This window comes from Sapajus apella, unplaced genomic scaffold (genome assembly GCF_009761245.1).
Source record: "Sapajus apella isolate SASKATOON/1434 unplaced genomic scaffold, GSC_monkey_1.0 scaffold1924, whole genome shotgun sequence".
Taxonomy (NCBI): Eukaryota; Metazoa; Chordata; class Mammalia; order Primates; family Cebidae; genus Sapajus; species Sapajus apella.
Window position 1 is genome coordinate 1 of NW_022438850.1, and position 11,869 is coordinate 11,869.

Consider the following 11,869-nt stretch of genomic DNA (forward strand, 5'->3'; position numbering starts at 1 on the left):
CAGAATTCTCACTTTCAGGGAAGTCACTGAGGCCTAGGGAGGCTGAGTGACTTGCCTGAGCTCACAAAGCCAGTCAGTGGCAGGGCTGGGGCTGAAAACCAGGTCTGCGTCTAGTGCGGTGGTTCCCCAGCCTGGCCGAAGCTTTCATTCACCTGCAGAGCTGTGCAAAATCCCAGGGCCTGGGCCATGGTGCAGACCAGTGAAAGTGCCCTCACGGGGCGGGGCCCAGGTATCAGGGTGTGTGAAGGTCTCCAGGAGACTCCAGCTGCCCTGAGGAAGCTCTAGGCCTGCCTGTGCTGTCTCCCTGCCAGCCAGTGCCCTTTGTCTCACCATTTCTGGGATTACAGGTGTGAACCACTGCGCCCGACCATTCTAATATTTTCTACACATCAAACCCAGTGTTTGAGGAGGGTGTTGAGATCCCAGCCTCCACCCAGTGGGCTCCTCTCCCAGATGCTCCCCTGCTTGAGCCCCTCAAGGCCCCTCACATGTGGAAACCTCCCAGGCTGGCTGGGCTCCTCTCCCCGGTGCTCCTCTCCTTGACCCGCTCAGGGCCCCTCACATTTGGAAACCTTCCAGGCCGGCCAGGCCTGTGATCCATTTGCCCAGCCACAGTCCATCTGGGTTCCAAGACAAACACGGCCCATTGAGCAACTAGCTAGTATTGGGGGCCAGACCCTGGTGTGGGAACGAACAAAACTGATGACTCAGCAGGAGGAGGGTCCTGGGCAGGGTGACTCCCACCTGTAATCCCAGACCCTAGGAGGCCAGGAGTTGGAGACCAACTTGGGCAGCATGGCAAGACCCCGTCTCTAAAAATCTTTTATATTTATTTATTTTTTATTTTTTGAGACGAAGTCTTGCTCTGTCATCCAGGCTGGAGTGCAATGCCATGATATCGGCTCACCACAACCTCCACTTCCTGGATTCAAGCAATTCTACCTCAGCCTCCAGAATAGCTGAGATTACAGGAGCTGGCCATCATACCTGGCTAGTTTTTGTGTTTTTAGTAGAGACAGTTTCACCATGTTGGCCAGGCTGGTCTCAAACTCCTGACCTCCTGATCCACCTGCCTTGGCCTCCCAACATGCTGGGATTATAGGCGTGGTCACCGAGTCCAGCCTTTAAAAAATATTTTGAAAAATTATGCAGGAAGGATGGCAAGGCCCTGTAGTCCCAGCTACTCTAGAGGCTGAGACAGGAGAATTGATTGAGCCCAGGAATTCAAGGCTGCAGTGACCAGAATCCTACTGTACTCCAGTCTGAGTGACAGCAAGACCTGGCTTCCCTGAGGGGAAAAAAAAAAAAGGGAGGGAGGGGGATTCACGCCTGGCCAGGGTTGTCTGATTGAAATGGGATATCCATGGGGAAAGAGCAGGAATGGCAGAGGCCTCGGCTTCTGGAATGTTGGAGCCAGAAGCTGAGCAGGGTGAGGGCGACTTGGGCCATTCCACCATGTCACTCACCTGAGCTTTCGGGAGCTGGCTGTCCTCGCCCGCAGTGGCTGAGTGTGGGTGCGGTGTGGGAATGCAGGGCTGTTATCTGTGCTGAGGGTTTCCTAAGTCCAGTGTGGGAGGGATCTGGAGCCAGGCCAGAGTTAGTTTTGCTCCTGGGAGGAAGAGGTGGGTTTGGGAGTTGGGGAGCTTCTCCATTATCCTCCTTAGTCCGCCAGCTGGAGACAAGCTTGGAGTGATCTGCAAAGCCAAGACTGGGTTTGATCTGTAGAAAACATTAGAATGGTCGGGCACAGTGGTTCACACCTGTAATCCCAGCACCTTGGGAGGCCGAGGTGGGCGGATCACCTGAGGTCAGAAGTTCGAGACCATCCTGACCAACATGGAGAAACCCCAGCTCTACTCCAGGTATAGTGAAGCATGCCCATAATCCCATCTACTCGGGAGGTTGAGGCAGGAGAATCTCTTGAACACGGGAGGTGGAGGTTGCTGTGAGCCGAGATCCAGCCATTGCACTTTAGCCTGAGCAACAAAAGTAAAACTCTAGCTCAGAATAATAATAATAATAGCAAGAATGAAAGGGGAAAGGGCCCAATGGTGCGTTTGGTTTTCTTTGTGTTGTTTTGAGCTGTCCCAGGGCTCCTGACCTACCCCTGGACTCCACCCCACCAGGCAGGCCAATAGACAAGCTTTCTCTAATTGACCCAGAGAAGAAGTGGGAGGGGTTGGAGGAGAAGGCTGAGATAGGCAGGCCCGGGAAAGGTCACCTAACTGCTGGCTCCAGGCCATGCTTGAAGGCGCCAGGGGTTCTGGTCTAGTGCAGCCCACAGGCCCTCAGCAGTGCAGGCATTCCAGGCTCCGACCACAAGGCCAGCCTGGAGTGATGTGTGTGGGCACAGTGAAGGGGCAGGGGTGGAGCAGAGCATGGATGCACAGAAGAAGAAAGAACAACGACATTGGAGTCCCATTGCCCTGGGAGACAGCCCCAGCCTCATGGCTCCCAGGGGACCTCACAGAGCATCAATAGAAGATCCTAGAACAGCAGCCCCTGCAGGTGCTTTTCTTTCCCTGGGTTTGAAGAAGGCTCTGCAGACAGAGGACGGGGGAGGTTGGGGCTTGGAAGCCTCGGGGCCCTGTGGAAGGAGGGCATCCCCCCCATCCTCCTCGTTCTTTATCCTCACTATTGAAAGTCCAAGGTCAAGCTGGTTACTAGACAGGTAACCAGCTGAGTAAAGGTGAGTCTCCCAAGGCTTTCAAGAATTCCGCGAACTCAGAGGCAAGCAGGGGAAAGCTGAGGCGTGGGGTTTCCAGGCAGAGGGGAGGCTGGTCACCTGTTAGGGCCACGGCCCCTCCTCCCTCCTCTGTGATCCTGACTGACAGGTCCTGAGGCCACTAGCTCCATCTCTGCCTTCAGTAACCATCGGGAGGTACCCTTGGCTCAGACTTTGTATTGCAGTCCGGTAAAAACCAGCTAGACCCACTCCAGATGGCATGGAAAATAGGCAAGAATGTGAGATTAATACAGGGTGGTAGCTGGGGACTAGAAAATCCCAGGCTGCAGTTTCACATGACCAGAAGAAGGAAACTTGAAATAGCTGCATGTGCTAAGGGCCAATAAGTCCCGGAAAAATAGGATGAGGACCAAGCTGGCTACAACCAACCAGACCCAACATGGCGCTGCATTTGATGTAGGTTTCACCTAGGATCTCATTATATGATCAGTAAGATGTTAAATCATACACCGACCAGTGCCAAGACCGCTCCAGGAACACCTGTATTTGGACGTAAATTGTGGCACCACGGTTTTGAGAAATCTTTACCTTTTCCTGGAATCTTCATGAATACACCATCTTTAAAGAAGCCCATAAAGGTCAGTCCCAAACCTAGGGCATGAGACACTCTCTTCATGACCCCCACATTCCCCTTCTTGAGTGTATACTCTTGCTCTGCAAGAAATCTCCCTCCATTCATGCCTTCTAACTTGTCCTTAAATTCCTTCTGGCAAAAGTGTCAAGAGCCTGGAGACTGACAGAGATGGATGTCCCACCGGCCTTTGAGGACCTCCCTTAGGCCACTGGTATTGGGAGAGGGTTAGGGACGCTGAGGATCAGGTCCCCGGCAGGGCTGTCCAGTGTGTCTGTGGAGGCAAGAAGGTTGGTGACAGACAGCCCAGGGCAGGGAGTGGGGTGGCGAGGCCGGGGCCAAAGCCCACTCGCGTCTTCTAATTCCGAGTCTTCTACTATTTCCTCCATGCCCATCTGCACAACCAGATCAGGTCACCTAAAGCAGTGACCTCCCACAGCTACCAAGGCATGGGGCCAGAGAGATAGAGTCAGGCATCACAAGTCCCCTCCAGGCTGGGCCCTGAATATCAAGATGAGGACTCGGCTGCCCAGGCCTGGCTTATACAACTGGGCACCCTCTTCCCAGAGCTGGACCAGGCTGGTGCCGGGGGACAGAAGCTGCCCTGATTCTTCCCAAAGGAACTCCTCTGCCAGGCAGATCACATGGACCCTTGGCGGGCAGCCAGGGTCAGAGCAACACAAAGGCACCTGTTCATCCAGTCCCAGGCAGCAGGCAGGTAAGAGGCAAGGAGGGAGAGGGAGCTGGCAGGGAGCCTCTGTGCAGCAGGCACTGTTCCGGGTGTTACACAGCTCCATATTTCCATTTTACAGACGAGGAAATGGAGGTCGGGGGTTAAAATCTTTGCTCTCTGGGACTAAGCTGGTGAAGGTCCCGTGAGCATCAGCAGTGACTGAGTCACAGCTTGGACACTGCAGCCAGACTTGAACTTCGTGACAGCTTAGCAACGGCCAGCAGGTCACTGAATCTCTGCAGGGCTAGTCCTCCACTCACATTTAAGGTGAACTTAGTACCACCCGCCCATCATCCATTATTTCATTAACTATTTTTTAGCCATCAGCTTTGTGCAGGACTCTGTTCTCCAGCAGTGACAAGAGCTGCCTTCAGGCAGTTTAGTACAAAGGTTGGGATGGGAGAGACTAATGAGATCAATAAAACACGCAGCACGTGAGATAATAAGTATTCAGGAGAAGGAGCCATGGTGAAGCACACAAGACATGCAATTTTAGTTTATCTTTTTAGAGACAGAGTCTTGCTCTTTCGCCCAGGCTGGAGTGCAATGGAACAGTCAGAGCTCACTGCAGCCTCCAGCTCCCGGGCTCAAGCAATCCTCCCACCTCAGACTCCCCAGTAGTTGGCACTACAGGCATGTGCCACCGTGCCCGGCTTCTCAGAGCTGCAATTTTAAATCGGGAGACAGGGAAGACCTCTGCGGAGGTGGCAGGTTATCAAGACAGATGGGGGTGTAGAGAAGAACCTTCCAGTCAAAGGGAAAAGGCAGGTCCTGCTGTGCTCCGCAATGGACAGAAGTACTGTCATCCCCATCTAGAGACGGGGACAGGGCCGCAAAAGTGTCAGGGCGTTTCCTGGTTCCTCAACAAACAGCTGGATCCGAAGTCGTCGGGAAGATGCATCCCCCTTGCCTGGGGCGAACCTCCCCTGAAGTGCGCGGGCGCTTCAGGGCGCACAGGCCTCTGGGGTCCCGGGTCGGGCTCAGGCTCACGCTCGGCGTCAGCAAAGGCACCTGCGCGGCGCCCTGGGGCGGGGGAGGCCCGAAGGCCAGCGGCCAGTACTGCACAGCCGTCAGAGCTCCCGGCGGAGGTCTGGGCGCTGCGGGAGCGGCTGGTGCACCCAGGGCGGGGGAGACGGGTCCACTACAATCCGGCGGGGTACGGGGGCGCCATGACTGCGTCGGGTAGGGGTGGGACCCCAAACCCCGGACACTCGCCACCACGCGGTCTCCTTCCTTGCTGGAATGGTGGCCACGGCGGACGGGAAACAGTGCAGAACATGCACCATCACCCTGGGGAGGAGAACGTGGGTGTCCCTTTGAGCCTCGCTGCGCCCCACCACGAGTACCCTCCAATTCTACCCGAGAGCGGGGTCCTCGCTCCCGGCTTCAGCCGAGCCCCAGGCCCCGCCGCAGCCTGCAGCCGCGCCCCCTCCACCTGCCAATCTCAGAACCCGCCTCCAGTCTAGGTACCTGTCTGTCACCCCTGCTCTCCTCCTGCGCCCCACCCAACCCCAGCGTGCCCACCAGGACCGCTACGCAGGACCCCAGCCTGGATCATCACCCCCGCCCCAGCCAGTTCCTCCTGGAGTTCCAACATCAAGATTCCCCAGGCACCGCCTCCCCGTCACGCTCCTCCCCTGGGACAGGCTCGGTCCCCGCCGGCTTCACAGGCCTGGCAGGTCCCTCTCATCAGACCTGTGCCCAGTGCCGTCTGCCTCCTCCAGGAAGCCTTCTTCCCAGCACAGACACCCTCTCCGTCTCACCAGGAGTGCAATGGCGCTATTGCGCTCACTGCAACCTCCGACGTGGCCCCGCACCTCCTCCTCCTCCCCATGCTTCCACCCCCCCCCCCTCCCCGCCCCGCTTATTCTCCTGCCTCAGCCTCTTGAGTAGCTGGAATTACAGGTATGTGCCACCATGCCTGGTTAATTTTTACATTTTTAGTAGAGACGGGGTTTCACTATGTTTGCCGGGCTGATCTCGAACTTCTAACCTCAAGTGATCAGACCGCTTCGGCCTCCCAAAGTGCTGGGATTACCGATGTAAGCCACTGTGCCCGGCCTGGGTCCTGCCTTCGGTGCAGCCTCCATTATGTTGCTGGACCCCACAAGCAGGGTGGACAGTGAACCCCACGTAGACTCCATCCTGGTGCGGAGGGGTTCAGGCAGTAGAGCAGGTAATAGTGGAAGAAGCGCCTCGGCCTCGCCGCAACTACCGCGGGACCCTTCGAATTTTAGGAAATTTTTTATTAAACACACTTCTGTGTCAGCACCAACATCAAGAAGAGAAACTGACCTGCATCTCCGAACCCGATTTGTCCCTCCCTGGTTCCTCCCCCTGGGTACCCGCTGTGCTGCCACCTCACCCATCTGTAGTTGAGCGCAGCAGCCCCTGTAGGACACCTGGCAGATGGGGCCACAGTCCTGCTGGGCCCTTGGGCTCAGTAGGGAGCTAAGGCTCTCAGGATTCCTCCAACAGCTCAGTGCAGCAGGCTAGGTGGGGTTGGGGCTGGACCTGCTCCTGTGGTCAGGGCTTCCTTCCTTCCTACATCGGCCAAGATCCTGAGTCTCTACAATGACTCAGAGCCGCCCTGGAAGACCATGTGCAGAGGGGTGCTGGTGACCCTGCTGCAGCAGTCAGCCATGACCCTGCCCCTGTGGATCGGGAAGCCTGGTGACAAGGTGAGGGCAGCAGCTTCGAGGGAGGGGCTGGTGCCCAGGGGCTGGGACTGACCCTTGGTTCCACTCACAGGCCCCCACCCCTCTGTGGGGCCATCGCCACCTCGGGACTATGTGGCCAGACCTGGAGACAAGGTGGCTGCCCCGGTGAAGGCTGTGGATGGGGACGAGCAGTGGATCCTGGCCGAGGTGGACAGTTAGAGCCACGCCACCAACAGGCGAGTGACACCAGCCCCAGGGATGCTCTCTGGTCACCGCACCTGCCTGGGCTTTGGCTCTGCAGCAGGAGAAAAGCTCCCCAGAGGGTGCTGTGGACAGCGCCTGCTGTGCAGGGAGCACCCAGCTCTTGGGCTGTCCCCGTCCTCTTCACTTCCCGACAGGGACCGCGACCCTGGCTGCATCCAGCGTTTTCTTCCTTTTGTCTGCAGGTATGAGGTAGATGACATCGATGAAGAAGGCAAAGAGTCAGTGTCCAGGCCAGGGCAGGGCACAGGGCCTGGGGGACAGCCTAACAGCCGGGAAGGAGCTTCCCCACGTGGCCACGTGTTGACACAAGCCCCTCTACCCCCAGGAGACACACCCTGAGCTGGTGTGGGTCATCCTGCTGCCCCAGTGGAAGGCCAACCCCAAGACAGACTCCAAGAGTTTGTTTGGGCCAGGACAGGGCATGGAGCTCGGGTGAGGCAGGATAGTCCGTGAAGGAGACAATGACGTTCTGGGGATGCTGCCACCCTGGTGACCGCATAGCCAATATAGTAAGCCTTAGCATTCGCCTGGTCACTGAGCTCATTCGAGCAAAGCTATCTCCAGTAGAGACTTCCCGTTTTGAGAACATTTGCGTTTGCATTTTACCTGTCCTCAAACTGACCCTTTGCTCATTTAATAGTAAAAACCACACCTCTGGGTGGAGACATTCGTCCTAGGAACAAGCATGCATAGCAAATGCCCATGTGCACCCAGAGCCACCCAGAACATGCTTACTAGTGACTCCTCTTCCCACCCTTATGAACAATTGTGTGAGACTCCCAACAAGGGGGTTTTTCCTGCAATAATCAACACTGTCTAGCCCCGACGAAGAGCCTGTTCTGAACTCTCCAAGGTATATTGCCCACTTTGTACTTTCAAAATACCATTTATCTGTTGCAATAAGTTACTCTATGCTGTACTTCTTTTGCTGTGTGTCTCTTGTTTAAACTATTTTATTTATTCATTTATTTTGAGACGGAGTCTTGCTCTGTCGCCCAGGCTTGAGTGCAGTGGCATGATCTCGACTCACTGCAACCTCCACCTCCCAGGTTCAAGCGATTCTCATGCCTCAGCCTCCCGAGTAGTTGGGATTACAGGCGTGCACCACCAAGCCTGGCTAATTTTGTATTTTTAGTAGTGACAGGGTTTTGCCATGTTGGCCAGCCTGGTCAGGAATCACAATTTATTTTAATTAAATTGTATTTTATTTATTTCTCAGGCAGGGTTTGCTCTGTCCCCCAGGCTTGAGTGGATTGGCTTAATCACCACTCACTGCGGCCACAGCCTCCCTGGCTCAGGGGATCCTCCTGCCTTAATTTGGCCTGTACCTGGGACTACAGGTGCTCACCACCACGTGAGGATAATTTTCTCAAATTTGTAGGGATGGCGTCTTGTAACGTTGACCAGGCTGGTCCCAAACTCCTGCCCTCCAGTGATCCTCTGATCTCTACTTCTCAAATTGCCGGCATTACAGGCATGAGCCACCCTGCCTGACCCACAAATCATATTTTATTCTCTTTTTAAAAATTGATTTTATTTTATTACTTTTTGCAACAGAATCTCACTATGTTGCCCAGGTTGGTCGTCAACTCATGGGCTCAAGTGATCCTCCTACCTCAGCCTCCCAAATTGCTGGGATTACAGACATGACCCACTGTCGCTGGCCCACAATTCATATTTTATTCTTGAGCCCCGTGGTCAGGCTTGACTCGCACACTCCCTCTGCAGTGACCCCGGGAGCCCCTGTCACAGCTGGGAGCGGAAGCTGAGGCTGCAGCCTGCCATCTTCTCTGCATAGTCCGCGTCGAAGCGCTCATTCTGCGCCACAGTGAAGGTGGTTTTCCAGTCCCCAGCCGTGCCTGGGAGAGGAAGGCAGGGAGCAAAGCTGGAGTCTCACCCCAGGGGAGGCCCCGAGTGCCTATGGGGAGGCTCCAGCTGCTGCTCCCACCAGCCCCAAACCCCCGTGCTGGCCGGCGCCCACCTCTCCTCATGAAGGGGGAGATGCTGTGGTCCATGAACTCCTTGGGGAGGGTGGAGTAGTTGGTCATGGGGTTCTTCTTCATCTCCTTGAATGACGTGTGCTGAACGATGAGGTCCAGGGTGTCCTCCGGCAGGGAGCGCCCCGCAAACTCCAGGATCTTCCGAATCTCCCTTTTGGGGTTCTGAGCAGCAGAGGGCTCCTCAGTGGAGACTGGGATTGCTGATTCGGGAAAGTAAAAGGGGTCCCCTTCTCTAACCTCAGAGGGGATCTGGCCACTTCCACTAGAAAACCCTCAGAGCCAGGTCCTGGACGCTTGGGGCCCTGTCCCTGGGGTAAAATGAATTGCTCTCTGCCCTGTGATCCCTTGATGAGCTGGGCTTGGCTCCTATGGGTGAGGACCGGGATGGTTTTCCGTGACTGTGGCTCTGGGTGGGACACCCTCTGGCAGGGAGAAGCAATAGGAAAAAATAGTTGATCCGTGGCAGGGGCCATGGCTCAGGCCTGTTATCCCAGCACTGTGGGAGCTAAGACAGGCGGTTCACCTGAGCTCAGTAGTTCGAGACCAGCCTGGCCAACATGGCAAAAACTCCTCTCTACTAAAAATACAAAAACTAGTCAGGCGTGGTCACGTGCACCTGTACTCTCAGCTTGTGGGGAGGCTGAGGCAGGAGAATCATTTGAACCTGGCAGGAGGAGATTAGAGTGAGCTAACACCACGGCATGCCAACCTGGGCAACGGAACGAGACTCTCTCAAAAAAAGTATCTGATCCGTGGCCACCTGTGGAGCTGACTCAGGTGTGGGAGATGAGAGCTGTGTGGGGCCTGCTGCCAGGTGGGGCTGCAGCTGGGAGGCCTGGGCCAGGGAGGCAGGATGGGGAATCCGGGCCTGCTGTGGTGCTGCCTGGAGAGGGGACTGGGTGGCCTTGCGTGTCCCTGTGAGGTGCCTGCCCCCAGTTGTCCCATGGAGGGCAGCAGCACAGGTGGTCTCACCTCCTTCATGTCTTCATAGAAGAGGTAGAGAACAGGGTGTGTGCGGCTCAGCTCCCACCACTCCTGCACGTGCTGGTACCAGGACCCGTAGGACACTGGAGAAGCGGGCGGGGGACAGCGACACAGGGTTGCTGTGTGTTGTAGCCACCCCTCGGCTCCACACCCTCCTTCCTCCGGTCAACCCACCTTCTCCGGCCATGAACTTCTCCAGGAAGCTGTCCCAGGTCCCAGGGTCAGGGTGCACCTTGGCCATCTGGTGGAAGTGGTAGTAAGAGACCGCCACGTCCTTTGCGTTGCGGGCAACATAGACCACCTGCGGGGGCAGAGGACCCGGCCCAGCGCCATCACACGGCCCGCCCCAAACCGGCTCATCTCTTGGTTTGGCAAAGGAGGAACCTGAGGCTTAGACGCTGACTTGCTTGAGATCTCATGGAAGAGGTAGGTCCAAGCGGGGATCTGAACCCTGCTCAGATGTCAAAGTCCAGCCTGGTCCCTGGATCCATATTCTATACTAATATAAACTGCATCAATGCCGTCACATCCCAATCTGGAGCAAGGCATGCCTGGTCCCCTCCAGCCCCCACCTCTGCTCACCTGTGAGCACCCATACGCTGCCTGTCTGAGGCAGACACTTAAGAGTCTCATGTTTCTGGCCAGCAGACCCTTGCCAGAGCAAGAGGCAGATGGCATCCCCGCTGAAGATGAGACAAGACAGAAGGATGTGGGGCAACCTTCCAGAAGAACAAAACCAGAGCTGAGCTGTGTGGAGCCTCCTTCCCTGGATTGCCTTGCCCCGCATCTGGACCTTTTTATTCTTCTCTTTTAGTTTTTTTCCTTTCTTTGAGTTGGTGTCTCTCTCTGTCACACAGGCTGGAGTGCAGTGGTGTGATCATGGCTCCCTGCAGCCTCAAACTTCTCGGCTCTAGCGATCTTCCCACATCAGGCACATGCTACCACACCTAGCTTTCCTTTTTCTTAATTGAAAGAGACTGAATCCCTATATTGCCCACGCTGTCTTCCAGTTCCTGGTTGCAAGTGAGCCTCCTGCCTTGGATTCCCAAAGTACTGGGCTGACAGGTGTAAGCCACTGTGCCCGGACTCACCTTGACCTTCTGATCCAACAGAGTCTGGGGGAGCAGGGCCAGGGGCAGGTGCGTCTTGATGAGCCGTGGGGCTGGTGTGTCTTTCAGAGTCTCCAGCCCTGAGCGGTGGGTCAGGGAAGGTCTGGTGAGCTGAAGCCTCAGCCCTGTCTTCCTCCACTCCCTTTCCCCCCAGGTCCCAGTCACACACCTGAGGGAAACCCTGGGGCTTTGAACTCAAGGAAGGGCACCCGCATGAAGATGGGAGCCCGGTGACACTTCTCCAGGTCGCCATTCTGGTAGATCATGTCCAGTACCTGGCTCACCCAGGTGGTGCCTGGAGAGGGAGGGAGAGGGAGGTGAACAGGCTGAGGGCACGACCTGACTGACCAAGGTGGGCCTGCCACATGGGAGAGAGTGGGTGGCCCTCCTCACCTACCGGACTTGGGGTAGGTGCTGATGAGCAGGTCATCGGGCCGGGCCCGGAAGCTCTCCAGGGGCCCCAGTGTCTCTGCAAAGTACTTGATGAGCGGGACCCCCTTCACATACTCCAGAGGTGGGCGGAGTGTGTCCTGGATCAGCTCCATGTTCCTGCATCAGGGCAGTCCCAGGCCCACACCCTTAACATCATCACAACACTGTGTGCAGAATTCTCACTTTCAGGGAAGTCACTGAGGCCTAGGGAGGCTGAGTGACTTGCCTGAGCTCACAAAGCCAGTCAGTGGCAGGGCTGGGGCTGAAAACCAGGTCTGCGTCTAGTGCGGTGGTTCCCCAGCCTGGCCGAAGCTTTCATTCACCTGCAGAGCTGTGCAAAATCCCAGGGCCTGGGCCATGGTGCAGACCA

The 11,869-nt window shown here is 56.2% G+C and overlaps 1 protein-coding gene and 1 long non-coding RNA gene across 2 annotated transcripts; both read right to left on the reverse strand.

Moving 5' to 3' along the window:
• Positions 1-1,350: 1,350 nt before the first annotated feature.
• LOC116547032 lies at positions 1,351-5,438 on the reverse strand. Its single transcript, XR_004266916.1, has 2 exons — positions 2,786-5,438; positions 1,351-1,694 (listed from the first exon to the last, which is right to left on the reverse strand). It is a non-coding gene; the product is annotated as an uncharacterized LOC116547032 (long non-coding RNA).
• Positions 5,439-8,481: 3,043 nt separating this feature from the next.
• Positions 8,482-11,869, reverse strand: LOC116547031 (sulfotransferase 1A1). Its single transcript, XM_032273121.1, has 7 exons — positions 11,465-11,869; positions 11,237-11,362; positions 11,050-11,147; positions 10,133-10,259; positions 9,947-10,041; positions 8,956-9,136; positions 8,482-8,833 (listed from the first exon to the last, which is right to left on the reverse strand). The coding sequence occupies exons 1-7, from the start codon at positions 11,610-11,612 to the stop codon at positions 8,721-8,723; spliced, it is 888 nt and encodes a 295-aa protein (XP_032129012.1). The 5' UTR covers positions 11,613-11,869; the 3' UTR covers positions 8,482-8,720.

Coding starts and splice junctions, on each gene's coding strand:
- LOC116547031 (XM_032273121.1), bottom strand. CDS start 11,612: ATGGAGCTGATCCAGGACACACTCCGCCCACCTCTGGAGTATGTGAAG. Junction 10,260..11,049: donor TGTTGGATCAGAAGGTCAAG/GTGAGTCCGGGC, acceptor CTGCCCCCGCAG/GTGGTCTATGTTGCCCGCAA. Junction 9,137..9,946: donor TCTATGAAGACATGAAGGAG/GTGAGACCACCT, acceptor TCTGCTGCTCAG/AACCCCAAAAGGGAGATTCG.